Below are 21,133 nucleotides of genomic sequence, written 5' to 3'. Positions count from 1 at the left end.
TGTAACTTCCTGGAAGGTTCGTGTGTCATACAGAGAATTCAGCAAATATTTGCGCAGTGCTTACTGATTATAGGGGAACTCCTAGCAGAGATGATGGTTTCTGCGGAGGCCAACTCCTTTCCAACTCCTTGTTATATTAGTTACCTTTTTCAGAAACATTGTTCCCTTGGCTCTGCTCCTCTAATATTTGCTTTTCCCTTGCATTTCAGCCAGATTGTATGAAACCATTGCGCATCTGGTTAGCAGACTATCTGCTGTTAAAACCTTTATTTGTCTTAGAGTCAAATCCTAAGAAAATCCATTTCGGTTTTCCTTTATATAAATGGTCTAGGCTGGGCGTGGTAGCTCATGGCTGTAATCCACTTTGGGAGGCCCAGGCGGGTAGATCACCTGAGGTCAGGAGTTTGAAACCAGCCTGGCCAACATGGTGAAACCCCCTCTCTACTGAAAATACAAACATTAGCTGGCCGTGGTGGTGCAGGCCTGTAGTCCCACTCCTCAGGAAGCTGAGGTGGGAGGATCGCTTGAGCCTGGGAGGCGGAGGTTATATTGAACCGAGATTGGGCCACTGCATTCCAGCCTGGGTGACAGAGTGAGACCTTGTCTCAAAAAAAAAAAAAAAAATAAAATATGAATGAATGAATGAATGAATGAATAAATAAATAAATAAATAAATGGTCTGAGCAGGAAACAGTGTAAACTAAGTTATTTCTAAACTTACATTTTAACCTAGTTGAATGGCTGTTGTTATCAATGGGTGAGAAAGTTATTTCATATTTTCCTTTTTTATCTGGAAAAATAGCTTAAGAGAAAGAATTTTTTTTTTTTTTTTTTGAGATGGAGTCTTACTCTGTCACCCAGACTGGAGTACAGTACCAGAATCTCGGCTCACTGCAACCTCCACCTCCTGGGTTCAAGCGATTCTCCTGTTTCAGTTTTCTGAGTAGCAGAGACTACAGGTATTTGCCACCACACCCGGCTAATTTTTGTATTTTTAGTAGAGACAGGGTTTCACCATGTTGGCCAGGATGGTCTCGATCTCTTGACCTCATGATCCACTGGCCTCAGCTTCCCAAAGTGCTGGGATTACAGACGTGAGCCACCACGTGGGCCCAGCCTAATTTCTTACTCTTAAAGGATTCGGTCTTGTAGCCCATCTCCCCAGCCTGTCTGGAATGTGGGATGGAAGTTTATTTGTCATGGCAGTGTCAGACGGTCCAGTTTCAGTTTGGTGTTAAGGAACAACAGCAGCACCCACAACACCAAGGTGACAGCTGCCACAACACAGCTTCGGGCCACTGCTCCTCTGGAACCCTGAGGTGCCAGGGAGCTGAAGTCCATCCATGCAACACACGGGGTGTGGCTGCAGCTTCCCCAGGAAGAGAGAGCTGCATGTATAAATCCACTTCTCAGTAGGGAGGCTGGCTGTCACCTCTCTTGTTTGGACAGATGTGGGAGAATTTGGTCACTTGTAGTAAATTTGCCACGAAGCTCAAGGTTTCTGCTGCGGGACAATAGTTCTAAAATGTTGGGCAGGCATGGTTCTGGGTGCTGCAGTGATAAATTTAAGGAATTCATGGGCAGGAACTGAATTGCATTGAGACATTTAGCAAGATGCTTATTTATTTTTCAATTTCCCTTCAATATTTACAGCCCTGTCAGGGCCCACTTTTTAACACCAAACACTTGCTAACTTCTCAGCTATAAAGAAAGGAGGGACCAGGTGTGGTGGCTCATGCCTGTAATCCCAGCACTTTGGTAGGCCGAGGTGGGTGGATCACCTTAGGTCAGGTGTTCGAGACCATCCTGGCCAACATGGTGAAACCCCGTTGCTACTAAAAATACAAAACTTAGCCGGGCGTGGTGGTGCACATCTGTAATCCCAGCTGCTTGGGTGGCTAAGGCACAAGAATTGCTTGAGCCCAGGAGGTGGAGGTTGCAGTGAGCTGAGATTGCGCCACTGTACTCCAGCCTGGGTGACAGAGCCAGACTGTCTCAAAAAAAAAAAAAAGAGAAAAAGAAGGGAGGAGCAGCAGCAGGGCAGGCTTTGGGCTCAGAGGCACTGCCAGCTGCAGCAGCCAGCCGGAGTGGAGTAACACACTTTGCTTTTCATTGTGCTGGTTTTGTTATTTATCTTCTATTTATGGCAAGTGATACTGGTTTCTAGTTATAGTAATGGCATGAGGTTATCTTTTTTTTTTTTTTTGAGACAGTGTCTTGCTCTGTTCCCTAGACTGGAGTACAGCGGCATGATCCGGACTCACTGCAGCCTCAACTTCCTGGACTCAAACGATCCTCCGATCCTCCGTCCTTAAATCCCCACCTAGCTGAGACTATAGGCATGTGCCACCACGCCTGGCTAATTATTTTTGAATTTTAGTAGAGATGAGGTCTCACCATGTTGCTCGGGCTGGTCTCCAACTCCTGAACTCAAGTGATCTTCCCGCCTCAGCCTCTCAAAGTGTTGGGATGACAGGTGTGAGCTATCCCTGGCCAGAGGCTATCATTTAAAATACATTTATGTAAATGGGGTGAATCCATTTTAAACAAATAGTTTATATATATAAACCTAGAGCAGGAGTTCTCAACTGGGCACTAGTGGCGTTTTGGGCTGGATACTTCTCTGTTGTGGCGGTTGTCTGTGCATTGTAAGGTGTCTCACAGCACCCCTGGCCGTCTCCATTCACTAGATGAGAGTAGCATCTTGGAGTTGTGACAACTAACAGTGTCTCCAGATATTGCAGGATACCCACCCTGGAGGTGCAAAATCGCCTCCAGTTGAGAACCACTGATGTAAGGTGATCAAATTTAGACAAAATCGTATAGTTAGAAGCTAGAGGTATTTGGAGATCATAGAAATCCCATGTGTGTATGAAAATGGGTGAAGTTTGGGAAACTGTTCAGGCAAGCTTCCCTCCATTGTGAGGGCCACTTACTTTTTTTTTTTTTCTTTTTTAGACGGAGTTTTGCTCTTGTTGTCCAGGCTGGAGTGCAATGGTGTGATCTTGGCTCACTGCAACCTCAGCCTCCCAGGTTCAAGCTCTTCTCCTGCGTCAGCCTCCCGAGTAGCTGGGATTACAGGCATGCGCCACCACGCCCGGCTAATTTTGTATTTTTAGTAGAGGTGGGGTTTCACTGTGTTGGTCAGATGGTCTCGATCTCCTGACCTCGTGATCCGCCTGCCTTGGCCTCCCAAAGTGGCGTGAGCCGCCATGCCTGGCCTGTGAGATCCACTTACTAATGTTCATGTGTGCGTCCTTTGCCACTGACATCAGTTCAGGAGTAAGGTGGAAGGAGGTGTCTTGAAAGAGATGCTCTCCAGCAGTGTTGCCCAGTAGAACTCTCAGCCATGATGGAATGTTCTGTGTCTGCACAGTCTAGTCTGTAGTTAGTGGTCACATGTAGCTATGGAGCACTCAATGTGGCCAGGGAAAAGAAAGACTTGAATTATTTTAATTAATTGAAACTTAAAATAGCCACATGTGGTAGAAGCCGCCAAGGTGGACAACACAACTGTAAAGAAGTCAGAGTAGTGAGGACAGGATGATGAAATGCAAGCTTTAAGGTGTAGACTGCACTCTTTAAACATTAGAATTGGGGCCAGGTATTGTGGCTCATGTCTGTAATCCCAGCACTTTGAGAAGCTGAGGTGGGAGGATTGCTCAAGCCCAGGAGTTGGAAACTAGCCTGGGTAACACAGTGAGACTGTCTCTACTAAAAAAAAAAAAAATTATCCAGGCATGGTGGCACGCACCTGTAGTCCCAGCCACGTGGGAGGCTGAGGCAAGAAGATCACTTGAGCCTGGGGAGGAGGAGGCTGCACTGAGCCATGATGGTGCCACTGCACTCCTGCCTGGGCGACAGAGTGAGACCTTGTCTCAAAAAACAAAAACAACAACACAAAACCCATTAGAATTGAAAACATATAAAACCAACAGGAATGTGTCTTTACACATGGCCCAGCCGTGTGGCAGAGAGAAATCTTTTTATTTATTTTTTTGAGATAGAGTTTTGCTCTTGTCGCCCAGGCTGAAGTGCAATGGTGCAATCTTGGCTCACTGCAACCTCCACCTTCTGGGTTTAAGCGATTCTTCTGCCTCAGTCTCCAGGGTAGCTGGGATTACAGGTGCCCACCACCACGCCTGGCTAATTTTTTTTTTTGAGATGGAGTCTCACTCTTGTTGCCCATGCTGGAGTACAATGGCACGATCTCAGCTCACCACAACCTCTGTCTCCTGGATTCAAGCAATTCTCCTGCCTCAGCCTTACAAGTAGCTTTGAATTACAGGCATGTGCCACCACCCATCTAATTTTGTATTTTTAGTAGAGACAGGATTTCTTCATGTTGATTAGGCTGATCTTGAACTCCCGACCTCAGGTGATCCACCCACTTTGGCTTCCCAAAGTGCTGGGATTACAGGCGTGAGCCACCATGCCCAGCCTAATTTTTTGTATTTTTTATAGCGATGGGGTTTCACTATGTTGGTCAGGCTGGTCTTGAACTCCTGACCTCAGGTGATCCACCCACCTTGGCCTCCCAAAGTGCTGGGAATACAAGCATGAACCACCGCGCCTGGCCTGCCAGACAGGAATCTTAAAAGATTTTAGGTAGCGGCTGACAGACTCCCAACTAAAATTGGTTTGAGTTGGCTGGGGCATGGTGACTCATACCTGTAACCCCAGCACTTTGGGAGGCTGAGGCGGGCAGATCCCTTAAGTCCAATGAGTTCGAGACCAGCCTGGGCTATATAGGGAGACCACTGACTCTGCAAAAAATTATAGAGTTAGCCAGGTGTGGTGGTGCATGCCTATAATCCCAGCTATTCCAGAGGCTGAGGTGGGAGGATTGCTTGAGTCCAGGAGGTAGAGGCTCCAGAGAGCTATGATCTCGCCACTGCACTGCAGCCTGGGTGACAGAGTGAGACCCTGTCTCTAAATAAATAAATAACAATGAAACAAAGTAAACTGGCTTGAGCAAAGTAAAATACAACAAAAGCCATTTTATTGACTCTGAGATGGAAAGTCCGGGGATGGGTGAATCTTTGCACTCTCTCAGTTATCGGGAACTTCTTACCTCTGCTGTCCTCCTTGGGGGCTTCATTTTCAGGCCGACTAGTCCCTAAATGGGAACAGGGCGTCTGTCCCCTGCCCAGGCGTGTTTTCTGCTACCATAGCAACCCCAGGGAGAAGAGCACGTCTTTCCAAGTATTTCTAGCAAAATCCCAGCCGGGGGTTTCACTGTCCCTTCTCAAGCCATCATGTCCAGAACATCCAGGGCTCTCCCTGGCTAAGCCTGGAGTCTGCACTCATCATGCCTGAAATTCAGAGATGGGGTTGGGCTCAGCTAAACCCCGTGGAAAGAAGATGGAGGAAACTGACTTTTAAAACCATGATTAAAGAGTAAGTGTAGGTGAGGTCAGGAGATCGAGACCATCCTGGCTAACAAGGTGAAACCCCATCTCTCCTGAAAAATAGAAAAAATTAGCCGGACGTGGTGGTGGGTGCCTGTTGTCCCAGCTACTAGGGAGGCTGAGGGAGGAGGAGGCGGAGCTTGCAGTGAGCCGAGACCATGCTGCCTGCACTCTAGTCTGGGAGACAGAGTAAGACTCCATCTCAAAAAGAAAAAAAAGAGTAAGTGTAGGATAGAAGAGAACTCTGTGTGGTAGCCTAGGACTGAGGGAGTAGACCTAAGAAAGGACGTACTTGGAAGGGGCCCTTCTCTGGGGCCAGGGTTCAGATCTGGTTGGGGACATTGAGGTCCAGGCTGTTGGATGGCAAGAAAGTTGGCGGGCTTGCAGGGCCAGAGCTGGTCTGCACCCATGGGGAAAGGGGGAAGCAGCCTTCCAAGTTGCTTAGACTCACCAGATGGGGCTGGTGAGTTATAGCTGGTGGTTCACACGTGTCCCTCCAGAGTGTTGCTCTGTCACCCAGGGTGGAGTACAGTGGTGCGATCTCAGCTCACTGCAACCTCTGCCTCCCAGGTTCAAGTGATTCTCTTGTCTCAGCCTCCCGAATAGGTGGGACTCAGGCCTACAGGCACCTGCCACCACGCCTGGTTAATTTTTGTAGTTTTAGTGGAGGCGGGGTTTCTCCATGTTGGCCAGGCTGGTCTCGACCTCCTGACCTCAAGTGATCCGCCCACGTTGGCCTCCCAAAGTGCTGGGATTACAGGCGTGAGCCACTGCGCCCAGCCTCCCTCCAGCATTCTCTACTGAGAAAGCTTAACACTGGAGCTCTGAAAAGGAGAGAGGCATACACTTTGTTATTTATTTATTTGTTATATTATTATTATTATTTTTTGAGACGGAGGCTCGCTCTGTCGCCCAGGCTGGTGTGCAGTGGCCCGATCTCCACTCACTGCAAGCTCCGCCTCCTGGGTTCATGCCATTCTCCTGCCTCAGCCTCCTGAGTAGCTGGGAATACAGGTGCCCACCTCCACGCCCAGCTAATTTTTTGTATTTTTAGTAGAGACGGGGTTTCACCATGTTAGCCCGGATGGTCTCGATCTCCTGACCTTGTGATCCACCCACCTCGGCCTCTCAAAGTGCTGGGATTACAGGCGTGAGCCATTGCACCCGGCCTGTTTTTTATTTATTTTTATTTTATTTTATTTTTTTGAGACAGAGTCTTGCTCTGTTGCCCAGACTGTAGTGCAGTGGTGTGATCTCTGCTCACTGCAACCTCTGCTTCCCTGGTCCAAAAGAGTCTTCTGCCTCAGCCTCCCTAGTAGCTGGGATTGCAGGTGTGTCATGTGCCACCATGTCCGGCTAACTTTTGTATTTTTAGTTGAGACAGGGTTTCACCACATTGGCAAGGCTGGTGGTGAACTCCTGACCTCAGGTGATCTGCTCACCTCGGCCTCCCAAAGTACTGGGATTACAGGCGTGAGTCACTGCGTCCGGCCGAGAGGCATACACTTTCAATGGGGCTTGTGCTGTCCTACAAGTAGGAGAGAGAGAACTGGAACTGAAGCTGGAGCTGCAGTCTGGGCCTTGGTTTGATCCTTGGCCTTTGGCCAGCACAGCCTAAGACCCTTAGTAGTGTGGGCACGAGCACGCTTCCCAAGTTGGGAGTGGGCAGTGTAGGCAAGTCGATGAATTCTGCTGCCGACACCCTTTGAGATCTTGGGCTCAACCTCTTTCGACTTTGCAAGGGTCTTGATCGCCTCAGCGTGTGCACTCATGGCCGTGGTGGTGTTGGCCTGCATCTTTTTCATGTCCTTCTTGTACTTCTTGGCAAAGTGCATGTTCATCAACTTGGGGTTCACCCACTTAAGGAAGTCGTATCGGCTGGGCGCGGTGGCTCACCCCTGTAATCCCAGCACTTTGGGAGGTCGAGGCGGTGGATCACGAGGTCACAATACCGAGAACCATCCTGGCTAACATGGTGAAACCCCATCTCTACTAAAAAATACAAAAAAATTAGCCAGGCGCGGTGGCGGGTACCTGTAGTCCCAGCTACTTGGGAGGCTGAGGCAGGAGAATGGCGTGAACCCGGGAGGTGGAACTTGCAGTGAGCCAAGATCGTGCCACTGCACTCCACCCTGGGCAACAGAGCGAGACTTCGTCTCAAAAAAACAAAAAACAAAAAAACAGCAAAAAAAAAAAAAAAAGAAAAAAAGAAAGTCATATCTTTGTGACTGGGATTTCTTTTTTTTTGTTTGTTTTTTTAAAATTTCTTCTAAAAAAAAAAAAAAGACGGGATGCATGTGGACTGAGATTTCTTGATGCCATTTCTGTTCCATTTTCCGAACTGGTTGTGTGTAGTTGTATGTGGACTTGGGCATGTCTGCACCGGAACCCGCAGCTCCCGAAGTGCCTGGAACTAGAAGAGGACTTTATTCTTTTTTTTTTTTTTTTTTTTTTTTGAGGCGGAGTCTCGCTCTGTGGCCCGGACTGGAGTGCAGTGGCCGGATCTCAGCTCACTGCAAGCTCTGCCTCCTGGGTTTACGCCATTCTCCTGCCTCAGCCTCCTGAGTAGCTGGGACTATAGGCACCCGCCACCTCGCCCGGCTAGTTTTTTTTGTATTTTTAGTAGAGACGGGGTTTCACCGTGTTAGCCAGGATGGTCTCGATCTCCTGACCTCGTGATCCGCCCATCTCGGCCTCCCAAAGTGCTGGGATTACAGGCTTGAGCCACCGCGCCTGGCCGAGGACTTTATTCTTTAGAGGGGTATTGGGAATTTCATTTATGGCTTATCCCTGTTTATTTAACCAGTCTTCCTTTGATGAACCAGTGTTATGGTCTGAATGTATCCTTTCCCCGTAAATGTGATAGTTGTATAAAGTGGGGCATTCAGGAGGTGATTGGGTCATGAAGGCAGAATCCTCATGAATTCCGTTATAAAAGAGGCAGGAGGGGCTGAGTGCGGTGGCTCACACCTGTAATCTCAACACTTTGGAAGATGAGGTGGGCAGATCACTTGAGCCCAGGAATTTGAGACTAGACTGGGCTACGTGGTGAAATCCCGTCTCTCCAAAAAAATACAAAAATTAGCCAGGTGTGATTGTGCATGCCCGTAGTCCCAGCTACTTGGGAGGCTGAGAGGTGGGAGGATTGGTTGAGCTTGGAAGGTTGAGATCATGCCACTATACTCCATCCTGGGCAACAGAGAGAGACCCTATCTCAAGAAGAAAAAAAAAGAAAAAAAAGGCATGAGGGACCAGGCACAGTGGTACAACTTGTAATCCCAGCACTTTGGGAGGCAAAGGTGGGAGGAGAGCTTGAGGCCGGGTGTTTGAGACTACCCTGGACACCATAGTGAGATCCTGACTCTACAAAATATTAAAAAATTAGCCAGGCATGATGGCACATGCCTTTAGTCCCATATACTTGGGAGGCTAATGTAAGAGGATTGCTTGAGCCCAGGAGTTTGAGGCTGCAGTGAGCTGTGATTGTACCGCTGTACTCCAGCCTGGGTAAGAGTGATTTTTTTAATTAAAAAAAAAATAAATTAATAATAAAAAAAAAAATAAAAGGCCGGGTGCGGTGGCTCATGCCTGTAATCCCAGCACTTTGGGAGGCCGAGGCAGGCGGATCATGAGGTCAGGAGTTAAAGACTAGCCTGACCAACATGGTAAAACCCTGTCTCTACTTAAAAATACAAAAATTAGCCGAGCGTGGTGGCGCACGCCTATAGTCTCATCTCAGAAGGCTAAGGCAGGAGAATCGCTTGAATCCAGTAGGCAGAGGTTGCAGTGAGCAGAGATCTCGCACTCCAGCCTGAGCGACAGAGTTAGACTCCGTCTGGGAAAAAAAAAAAAGGCATGAGGAATGGGCCTCACCAGGTACTGAATCTGCTGGTGTCTCCATCTGGGACTTTGCAACCTCCAAAACTAGGAGCAGTACATTTCCGTTGTTTGTAAATTACATAGTCTAAGGTATTTTGTTATAGTAGCAGGAAGGGACTGAAACAAATGGTTAGATTTGTTTCCAGTCTCTTGCTCCCACAGTGGAGTGAGTGACCTGTACTTTGTGCATATGTACAAAGATGATAGGCTAAGCAATTAATAAATAGCATATCTGGATAGCTTGATGTATGAAAACTTCTGCTAAAACAAAACAGAACAAAAATTTTGTATAAACAGTCAACCTGACAGTTTGTGATTCTCTTAAATTCATTTTTCATCTTTCAGTGGAACCATGCAACTATGAAAACAGTCATTACTGGATTATTATAAGAGAGGGAGAGAAATCCTGGCTTAAAACATCCAGTAAGGTTTCTGCAAATACAATGATGTGTTTTCTGACAAATGAATCTTCCCTCCCTCCTTTCTTTCCCTTTTACTCTCATCCCTTTCCTCTCCCCCTCTCTCTTAGCTTCCTTCATTCATTCAAAATGTATTCAGTGAGTGTCCACTGATGGCCAGCATGGACGATTTGCACTTGGGAACAGGAGTGGGGAGAGTGTTTGAACTCCTTGAGGCTTCTGTGTGTGTCTCTGGCTTTTGGACAACTTAGAAAGGGGCTAACAAGAATGAGTTACTAGAAGTGAAATGTCTTAGCAGAGCCACACACTTCACCGTGAATGCCGGTTTAATGGAATGAGGATGCTATTTTTAAGAAAGAGCATTGTGTTTCATCATGGAAATTTTGAGCATCTGAGCAGGCAGCCTGCTGGCCCGCTCATCTTTAAGGTCCTGATGCACAGAGACCGTGTTTGCTCAGCTTTGTACCCCAGCACCCACCAGGACCTGCCCTGTTGTGGGAAGAAGGGAAGAAGGAAGGTCTGGGTAGACGAGTAATATGTGAGTTGTTGGTCACCTCAGCTGGCAACATCCCAGGGGGCTGGCGGGGCTGGCAGGGCTGGGACCTTGTCTCAGCCTTTGAGTGCTGGGGCAGTGAGATGAGCAGTCCAGCGAGGGACGTTTTTGTTGCAGTTTTTCGGGAGCTGGCACTTCTCAGAATGCCTTATTTAATAAAGCTGTTCCGAAGGACAAGCTGCCCTTTTTGGGGTCCTCAGAGTAGCTTTGTTTTGCAAGAGCAGCCCAGATTCCTCAGTGTTCCTTTGCCTTGTGGGAGGGTGATGTGGGAGTGGGGTGCCGATGTTGGCACCAGTGTGCTGCCCTCTTGGGAAAACCAGGTTGGGGGCGCCCTTGGGGTCATTCTGCCAACAGCTGGTGGGCTGGCTTCTCTCCAGGTTATATCGAGCTCTGAGACATCATCTTTGTGCCTTGCTCCTCTAATGTGTTGCTGAAAAGGAAAGCTGGGGGTGGAGAGGAGATTCCCCCGCTTCCCCTTTTTCCTTTATATAGCCATCTTGGTGGGACCAGCAGCTGTGACAGCATGGGTTGGGGAAAAGACACTAGGCTTTGAAATAAGGCTGACACAGTTCAAGGCCAGACCCAGCTGTTCCTTACGTCTCTGCAGACTTGAGTGCTTTCACTGTTGCAAGCTGCCCCCTTTTTTTTGTTTTTTTTGGAGACGGAGTCTCCCTCTGTCACCCAGGCTGGAGGGCAGTGGCATGACCTCGGCTCACTGCAACCTCCGCCTCCCGGGTTCAAGTGATTCTCCTGCCTCAGCCTCCTGGGTAGCTGGAATTAAGGCATGTACTATCACATCTGGCTAATTTTTGTATTTCTAGTTGACACGGGGTTTCACCATGTTGGCCAGGCTGGTCTCAAACTCCTGACCTCAGGTAATCTGCCTGCCTCGGCCTCCCAAAGTGCTGGGATTACAGACGTGAGCCACCTCGCTCGGCCCAAGCTTCTCTCTTATCTATGAAGCATAGATGTAATACTACTACTTATTGTGATTTATTTATTTATTTATTTGTTTATTTATTTATTTATTTTTGAGACTGAGTCTTGCTCTCTCCCAGGCTGGAGTGCAGTGGCGCGATCTTGGCTCACTGCAAGCTCTGCCTCCCAGGTTCACGCCATTCTCCTGCCTCAGCCTCCTGAGTAGCTGGGACTACAGGCGCCCGCCACCACGCCTGGCTAATTTTTTTTTTTGTATTTTTAGTAGAGACGGGGTTTCACTGTGTTAGCCAGGATGGTCTCGATCTCCTGACCTCGTGATCTGCCTGCCTCAGCCTCCCAAAGTGCTGAGATTACAGGTGTGAGCCACCGCACCTGACCCGATATATTTATTTTCTTAAATCCTTTTATTCTAAAATAAAGCCTACCTTTAAAAAAAATAATTTTTTTTTTTTTTGAGATGGAATCTTGCTCTGTCACCCAGGCTAGAGTGTAGTGGTGATATCTTGGCTCACTGTAACCTCCACCTACTGGGTTCAAGTGATTCTCCTGCCTCAGCCTCCTGAGTAGCTGGGATTACAGGCGCCCGCCACCATGCCCGCCTAATTTTTGTATTTTTGGTAGAGACGGGGTTTCACCATCTTGGTCAGGCTGATCTCAAACTCCTGACCTTGTGATCCGCCCGCCTCAGCCTCCCAAAGTGCTGGGATTACATGTGTGAGCCACTGTGCCTGGTTAAAAAATTTAATTTTTAACAGAGATGAGAGTCTTACTTTGTTGCCCAGGCTGGTGTCAGTCTCCTGGACCCAAATGGTCCTCCCACCTTGGCCTCCCAAAATGTTGGGATTACAGGCATGAACCACCATGGCTGGCCAAATCCTACTTTTTGGAACACAGTCTTGTGCCACATACTAACGTATCAGCCAACCACAGACTACATTTTTTTTTTTTTTTGAGACGGAGTCTCACTCTGTCGCCCAGGCTGGAGTGTGGTAGCGTGATCTCGGCTCACGGCAAGCTCTGCCTCTTGGGTTCACGCCATTCTCCTGCCTCAGATTCCCAAGTAGCTGGGACTACAGGTGCCCGCCACCACGCCTGGCTAATTTTTTGTATTTTTAGTAGAGACGGGGTTTCACCACGTTAGCCAGGATGGTCTCGATCTCCTGACCTTGTGATCCACCCGCCTCAGCCTCCCAAAGTGCTGGGATTACAGGCATGAGCCACCATGCCCGGCCCACAGAACACATGTATAACCGTGTCCCCATTAGTTTAGAATACTGTATTTTTACTGTGTTTAGATATGTTCAGCAACACAAGTACTTACCATTGTGCTACGACTGCCTGCCTTATTCAGTACAGTCTCATGCCGTACAGGTTAGTAGCTGAGGAGTAATAGGCTGTACCATTCAGCCTAGTGCGTAGCAGGTGATAGCATTCAGGTTGTGTAAGTCACTCTAGAATGTTCCCACAGTGCCGAAACGGCCTAATGCATTTCTTAGAACATATCCCTGTTGCTTAAAACTGCATGACTGTAAATAATTTGGGATTGGGGACAAAGTATCTTTTTATTTATTTATTTATTTTTTGAGACAAAGTCTCACTCTGTCGCCAGGCTAGAGTGCAGTGGTGCGATCTCAGCTCACTGCGACCTCTGCCTCTAGGTCTCAAGCGATTATCCTCCCTCAGCCTTCTGCGTAGCTGGGATTACAGGCATGCGCCACAACGCCCGACTAATTTTTGTATTTTTGGTAGAGATGGGATTTCACCATGTTGTTGGCCAGGATGGTGTTGATCTCTTGACCTCATGATTTGCCCGCCTTGGCCTCCCAAAGTGCTGGGATTACAGGCGTGAGCCACTGCGCCTGGCCAGGACAAAGCATCTTTTATTTGGACCACAGCTTCTGCTTCTCTTTTCTTGTTTCACTGAAAGATGAAGCCTTAGATATGACTGTGGTCCCGAGCCAGAGAAGATGCTATAGAGAAAAGCATTCTGAGAAGAGTGGGCAGACATGAGCACAGCCTCGATGTGTGGGCGTGGCCTTGATGCGTGGGTCTGTCTTTCCCACAGGTGCTGCGAGTGGCTGAGATGCTGCGGTGGAGGGGAGGCCAGGCCCCGCACTGTCTGGCTGGGGCACCCCGAGAAGAGGGACCAGAGGTATCCTCGAAATGTCATCAACAATCAGAAGTACAATTTCTTCACCTTTCTTCCTGGGGTATGTGCAGACAGGGACCGTGTTCTTTTCTTATTTCCATCACAAATACATGCGTTAAAACAGATGTGATGTGATGTGACGTGACGTGACGTGACGTGACGTGATGTGATATTATGTTATGTTATATTATGTTATGTTATTTTTTAGAGTCTCATTCTGTCGCCCAGGCTGGAGTGCAGTGGCACAATCTTGGCTCACTGCAACCTCTGCCTCCTGAGTTCAAGCGATTTTCCTGCCTCAGCCTCCTGAGTAGCTGGGATTACAGGCGTGTGCCACCATGCCCAGCTAATGTTTGTATTTTTAGTAGAGATAGGGTTTCACCATGTTGGCCAGGCTGGTCTTGAACTCCTGACATCAGGTGATCCACCCACTTCAGCCTCCCAAAAGGCTGAGATTACAGGTGTGAGCCACCCTGCCTGCCGGTACAGTCTTAAAAGACTGAGTTCCCTGTGGCAGATGTCAGTGACTTTTCTGTGCCACCTTAGCCCCTGGTTGTTCATCTTCCCTGGGCTCACCACTGGGTAGTGGCAGGGTTGGAGGTGGGGTGGGTGGAGAGGGCATCTGCCTCTCTCTTCAAGGCTGTGTGACTCCACCTGCTCAGTTAGAGTAACTTGACATGTATTGGGTGTGCTGAGCCTAAGAGTGAAAAAGGCATTCTGGGGACCTCGCATTATGACCAAAACAGCAGAAAAGAATGTCAGCAGTGCTTAAATTTCCCCCATCATGACACATGTAGTCAGTATTGGCAAGTTGGGAGATAATAGCTTAGAGGAGACAAAAATAAAGATGCATTTTAATCTTACCATCTATAGGCCGGGTGCGGTGGCTCAGCCTGTAATCCCAGCACTTTGGGACGCTGAGGTGGGTGGATCACAAGGTCAGGAGTTTGAGACCAGCCTGGCCAAGATGGTGAAACCCCATCTCTACTAAAAATAAAAAATCAGCCGGGCGTGGTGGCACGCGCCTGTAGTCCCAGCTACTCAGGAACCTGAGGCAGGAGAACTGGGAGGTGGAGGTTGCAGTGAGCCGAGATTGTGTCACTGTACTCCAGCCTGGGTGACAAAGTGAGACTCCATCTCAAAAATAATAATAATAATAACAATAAATAAAAAATCTTACCATCTATAGAGAGAATTTTCATTAATGTTTTTGCTAATGATAAATGTTTCTGGTGGCATAACACTTCCACATTAGCTTACACAAATCCATGGACATGTGCTCAGCAAACCTTCCCCCTAACATGCACACAAATTCAATATCTATTTTTATCCAGCACAGCCTCCAAACACACATCAGTTGACTTTGAGAAGCAGCAGTAGCACTCAGCTCCAATGCAGAAAGGAACATAATGGCAGTGTTAGATATTGAGTGATAGTACAGAGGCACAAATCTATTTAGTTGGAATTTTTTTTTTAGAGACCTGATCTCACTGTCTTTTCTGGGCTGGAGTGCAGTGGCATGATCAGAGCTATTGCAGCCTCAGACTCCTGGGCTCAAGCCATGCTCCTCTCTCAGCCTCCCAAACAGCAGTTTGAATTTTTTTTTTTTTTTTGAGATGGAGTCTTGCTCTGTCCCCCAGGCTTGAGCGCAGTGACGCCATCTTGGCTCACTGCAGCCTCCACCTCACGGGTTCAAGCGGTTCTCCTGCCTCAGCCTCCCAAGTAGCTGGGATCACAGACACCCACCACCACACCCGGCTGATTTTTTGTATTTTTAATAGAGATGGGGTTTCACCATGTTGGCCAGGCTGGTCTCGAACTCCTGACCTCAGGTGATCCACCCACCTTGGCCTCCCAAAGTGCTAGGATTATAGGTGCGAGCCAACGTGCCCAGCCGTGAGTTTTTTTTTAAGGGTGATTTTGACTATATTCATTGCCAGTTTCCTCAGCTCCCCCCCAACTCTCAGTACCTTAAGCGAGGAATAGGTTTATTCTCATTCATGGAAAGTCTGATGCAGACTGGGCCACATTCCTCCATCTCTTGGCTATGCCACCGGGAATATGTGGCCACCAAAGTCACCAGGTTGGCACAAGAGGCACCAATGGCTCTTAGCTGCCTTAGCCTCAGAGAGACGCAGTACTTCATTACCTGCTGGCCCAAACTAGTCACGTGGTTTCAGTCTGACTCTCAGTTGCATGCCAATGGTCAGAACCACACTGCTCCCCAGGGGAGGATTCGACTGTGTTATTTTATGGAATAGAGGTCATATTGTGGACATACCCTTTTTTTTTTTTTTTTGAGACAGAGTTTCCCTCTGTCGCCCAGCCTGGAGTACAATGGCACGATCTCGGCTCACTGCAACCTCCACCTCCTGGGTTCAAGTGATTCTCCTGCCTCAGCCTCCTGAGTTGCTGGGATTGCAGGCGTGTGCTACCATGCCCGGCTAATTTTTGTATTTTTTAGTAGAGACGGGGTTTCACGGTGTTGGCTGGGCTGGTCTTGAACTCCTGACCTCGTGATCTACCCGCCTCGGCTTCCCAAAGTGCTGGGATTACAGGCGTGAGCCACTGTGCATGGCCATGTAACTTTTTAAAAATAATTTTTTATTTTATTTTTTGAGATGGAGTTTCACTTTTTATTTTTTGAGATGGGGGACTCAACTGTCACCCAGGTGTGAGTGCAGTGACGTGATCTCGGCTCTCTCTTTGCCTCCTGGGCTCAACTGATCTTCCCGTTTCAGCCTCCTCAGTGGCTGAGACTACAGGTGCATGCCACCACTCTTGACCAATATTTGTATTTTTTGTAGCGATGGGATTTCACCATGTTGCCATGGCTGGTCTTGAACTCCTGAGCTCAAGCAGTCTGCCCACCTCAGTGGCTGACGCCTGTAATCCCAGCACTTTGGGAGGCTGAGGCGGGCAGATCATGAGGTCAGGAGATTGAGACCATCTTCGCTAACATGGTGAAACCCTGTCTCTACTAAAAATACAAAAAATTAGCCAGGCATGGTGGCTGGCGCCTGTAGTCCCAGCTACTTGGTTGGCTGAGGAGGAGAATGGCATGAACCCGGGAGGCGGAGCTTGCAGTGAGCGGAGATTGCACCACTGAACTCCAGCCCGGGCGACAGAGCAAGACTCTGTCTCAAAAAAAACCCAAACAAAACAAAACAAAAACACAGTCTGGATGCAGGACTCAGGTCTATAATCCCAACACTTTGGGAGGCTGAAGTGGGAGGATCGCTTGAGCCCAGGAGTTCAGACCAGCCTGGGCAACATGCATCGTGGTGCATGCTTGTGGTTTCAGCTACTTGGGAGGCTGTGACAGGAGGATTGCCTGAGCCCAGGAGTTCGAGGCTTCAGTGAGCTACGATCACTCCACTGGATGCCAGCCTGGGTGACAGAGTGAGACCTGGTCTCAAAAAACAAAACCAAACCCTAAAACACACTTAACATAGTTGATGCCCCGTGTGCCCCTCCATGTTAGATTTTACCCCTTCCCCAGGAAGTAACTGCTCTTCTGAGTTTGGTGTTTACAATTTCCATGTATATCATTATTTACGCTTTCTTTTACAAAAGATACTTTTATTATCCATGTGTGTTTTTCTAAACAACATATGGAAGTGTTTAAGCTCTATGTGAAAAGTATCGTGTAAATTGTATCCTTATTCAGGAATTTTTTTTTCTTTTTTTGAGACGGAGTCTTGCTCTGTTCCCCAGGCTGGAGTGCAGTGGCGCGATCTTGGCTCACTGCAAGCTCCGCCTCCTGGGATCACGCCATTCTCCTGCCTCAGCTTCCTGAGTAGCTGGGGCTGCAGGCGCCTGCCATGGCACCTGGCTAATTTTTTTTTTTTTTTGTATTTTTAGTAGAGACGAGGTTTCACCGTGGTCTCGATCTCCTGACCTTGTGATCCGCCCGCCTTGGCCTCCCAAAGTGCTGGGATTACAGGTGTGAGCCACCACGCCTGGCCTTTTTTTTTTGAGACAGAGTTTCACTCTTGTTGCCCAGGCTGGAGTGCAGTGGCATGATCTTGGCTCACCACAACCTCCGCCTCCTGGGTTCAAGCAATTCTCCTGCCTCAGCCTCCTGAGTAGCTGGGATTATAGGTGCCCACCCCCACGACTGGCTAATTTTTGTATTTTTAGTAGGGACAGGGTTTCACTGTGTTGGTCAGGCTGGTCTCGAACTCCTGACCTCAGGTGATCCGCCTGCCTCGGCCTCCCAAAGTTCTGGGATTATAGGTGTGAGCCGCCACGCCCAGCTGCAGGAATGTTTTTAGATATGAGTTTCCCACAGTGTTCCCGATTTCATCAGACAAGTCCTGAGTGTCTTTCTCTGTTGTCTCCCTTCATTCCAGGTGCTGTTCAACCAGTTCAAATACTTTTTCAACCTCTATTTCTTACTTCTTGCCTGCTCTCAGTTTGTTCCCGAAATGAGACTTGGCGCACTCTATACCTACTGGGTTCCCCTGGTAAGTTAATCGGCATTGTTTGTTCAGTAACCTTAGAGGCTTGGAAACAGAAAGTTCTTTGTTTCTCACGGAGGTATCTGGAATGGGATGGTGGCCTTGTAAGGGAGAGATGCCCTCAGGCCAACACATTGGGAGTCTCTGAGACTTTAATGTTGAGGCTCCATTTCATATACCACCTGGATCAAACTATAGCAAAGCCTGTGCCATTCATTCATTCGTTTAGCTGTTTGGTCTTGCATTATCTCAACAAGGATTTATGGCATGCTTATTGTATATGGCACAAGTCTAGACTCTGGGAACACAGTGGCAAATGAGAAAGACAGATCCCCTGTCCTCATGGATTATATCACAGTTTGAGCATCCCAAATCCAAAATCCCAAATGCTCTAAAATCTGGCCAGGTGCAGGGGCTCATGCCTGTAGTCCCAGCACTTTGGGAGGCTGAGGCGGGCGGATTGCCTGAGGCCAGGAGTTCGAGACCAGCCTGGGCAACATGGTGAAACCCATCTCTACTAAAAATATAAAAAATTAGCGGGGTGTGGTGGCACACACCTGTAGTCCCAGCTACTTGGGAGGCTGAGGCAGGAGAATCGCTTGAATCCGGGAGGCAGAGGTTGCAGTAAGTTGACATCATGCCACTGCACTCCAGCCTGAGTGATGGAGAGAGACCTGTCTCAAAACAAAAACAAAAACAAACAAAAAATTCCAAATAAATAAAAATAGTGCTCCAAAATCTAAAACTTGTTGAGCACTAACATGGGACTCACAGGAAATGCTCACTGGAGCATTGTGGATTTTAGATTTTTGGATTTGATATGCTCAACTGGTAAGGATGGCACGGATGTTCCCGTCTGAAAACATCTGCAATCTCAAACACTTCAGCTCCCAAACATTCTGCATCAGGGATGCTCACCTTGTGTTTGGATTGTTCTCTGAGATCACATTTTCTTTTTATCCAATGTAGAGTATTTGAGTGGGAGGGGTTGGAAAAGTAGCAGAATCTGTGCTTTTGTGCATATGATGTGTGGCAGAACCGAGTAGCCCCTCTATTCCTTCCCTCGCCTCCTTTTCTTTCTCCCTTGCTTTGGCAGATGGTGGTAGCGTACCTGCTGTGTGCCAGGCCCTGTGCTGGGTTCTGGGGGTGCAGCAATGAACAGAGTAGACAAATACTTCTGCCCTGTAGTGCTGATGTTCAGAGAGCGTAGACAATAAACCAATAAACGGAATTGTTACAAATTGTGAAAAGTGCTCTGAAGGTAACAGAATAAGGTCATAGGACAGATGGGGTATCCCAGGTACATTCAGTATTTTTTGCATGAATGAAGGTGAAGGGTAGGAGATGTGAAGGGGCAGCTTTAGCCTGTGTGGCTGTGAAAGGCCTCCTGAAAAGTGATGGGAAGGAGGGGGCAGCAATGCAAAGGCCCTGCAGCAGACATGTGCTTAGAGCATTTGAGAAACAGAAAGAGGTCCAATGTAACGGAGCTGTGGATAGGGCAGAATGGATACCCTTTTTTCTCCAAACTGAGATATTATGAAATGCAGTTGCTGTTTATATTCTCAACGCGTGGGACCTGGGCGAACACTTGGATTCTCTGTTCATAAATCTCATTAACATTTTTATTTTTATTTATTTATTTATTTTTGAGATGGAGTTTCGCTCTTGTTGCCTAGGCTGGAGTGCAATGGTGCAATCTCAGCTCACCACAACCTCTGCCTCCAGGGTTCAAGCAATTGTCCTGCCTCAGCCTCCTGAGTAGCTAGGATTACAGGCGCCTACCACTATGCCCAGCTAATTTTTGTAGAGACGGGGTTTTACTCTGTTGGCCAGGCTGGTCTCAAACTACTGACCTCAGGCTATCCACCCACCTTGGCCACCGAAAGTGCTGGGATTACAGGTGTGAGACACTGCGCTTGGCTCTATTTTTATTTTTAATTAAAGAATTTGCTTTTAGGCTGGGTGCGGTGGCTCACACCTGTAATTCCAGCATTTTGGGAGGCCGAGACGGGTGGATCACAAGGTCAAGAGATCGAGACATCTCTTGGCCAACATGACGAAACCCTGTGCACTGCACTCCAGCCTGGTCAATGGAACGAGACTCCGTCTCAAAAAAGAAAAAAAAAAAAGAATTTGCTTTTAGAGACAGGGTCTCATTTTGTCTTGCCCAGGCTGTAGTGCAGAGTACAATCATAGCTCACTGCAGCCTTGAATTCCTGTGCTAAAGGAATCCTCCTGCCTTAGCCCTCTGTGTGGCTGGGAGTACAGGTGCGTGCCACTATACATGGATAATTTTTTTAATTCATTTTTTTCCCCATAGGTTATTGGGGTACATACAGGTGGTATGTTGTTACATGAATAAGTTCTTTAGTGGTGATTTGTGAGATTTTGGTGCACTCATTACCCGAGCAGTATACACTGCATCCTGTTTGTGGTGTTTTATCCCTTGTCCCCCTCCCACTCCTTCCCCCAAGTCCCCAAAATCCATTGCATCATTCTTATGCCTTTGTGTCCTCATAGCTTAGCTCCCACATAATAGCTCCCACATATTAGTGAGAACATATGATGTTTGGTTTTCCATTCCTGAGTTACTTCACTTGGAATAATAGTCTCCAGTCTCATCCAGGTCACTGCAAAGGCCGTTAATTCATTTCTTTTTGTGGCTGAGTAGTAGTCCATTGAATATATATACCACAGTTTCTTTATCCATTCGTCAATTGATGGGCATTTGGGTTGGTTCCATGATTTTGCAATTGTGAATTGTGCCGCTATAAACATGCGTGTACAAGTATCTTTTTCATATAATGACTACTTTTCCTCTGGGTAGAACCCGGTAGTGGGATTGCTGGGTCAAATGGTAGTTCTACTTTTAGTTCTTTAAGGAATCTCCACAATGTTTTCCATAGTGGTTGTATTTACATTCCCACCAGCAGTGTAGAAGTGTTCCCTGTTCACTGCATCCACACCAACATCTACTGTTTTTTGATTTTTAGATTATGGCCATTCTTGCAGGAGGGAGGTGGTATTGCATTGTGGTTTTGATTTGCATTTCCCTGATCATTAATGATGTTGAACATTTTTCATATGTTTGTTGACCATTTGTATATCTTTTGAAAATTGTCTATGCATGTCCTTAGTTCACTCCTTGATGGGATTGTTTTTTTCTTACTGATTTGTTTGAGTTAATTGTAGATTCTGGATATTAGTCCTTTGTCAGATGTGAAGATTTTCTCCCACTCTGTGGGTTATCTGTTTACCCTGCTGACTGTTCCTCTTACCATGTAAAAGCTCTTTAGTTAAGTCCCAACTATTTATCTTCG

General features: G+C 47.5%; 1 protein-coding gene across 5 annotated transcripts in view; it reads left to right on the top strand.

Moving 5' to 3' along the window:
- The window catches only part of ATP9A (ATPase phospholipid transporting 9A (putative)), a 174,827-nt gene that overhangs the window by 20,996 nt on the left and 132,698 nt on the right, over positions 1–21,133 (top strand). For 4 of the 5 annotated variants that reach the window (XR_004431320.1, XM_033186753.1, XM_033186756.1 and 1 more), the window contains exons 2-3: positions 13,267–13,411; positions 17,706–17,819. Coding sequence is in view for 4 of the 5 variants with exons in the window: in XM_033186753.1 (XP_033042644.1) it covers positions 13,267–13,411; positions 17,706–17,819 (259 nt within the window). In the remaining variant the exon portion in view is untranslated. Of the gene's footprint in view, positions 1–10,161; positions 10,248–13,266; positions 13,412–17,705; positions 17,820–21,133 lie in introns of those variants that run through there. The other variant, XM_033186755.1, reaches the window with a different exon arrangement.

Source organism: Trachypithecus francoisi, unplaced genomic scaffold (genome assembly GCF_009764315.1).
Source record: "Trachypithecus francoisi isolate TF-2019V2 unplaced genomic scaffold, Tfra_2.0 Lachesis_group21, whole genome shotgun sequence".
NCBI lineage: Eukaryota > Metazoa > Chordata > Mammalia > Primates > Cercopithecidae > Trachypithecus > Trachypithecus francoisi.
The sequence above is the reverse complement of the archived record's forward strand: the minus strand, read 5'-3'. Positions and strand labels throughout refer to the sequence as shown.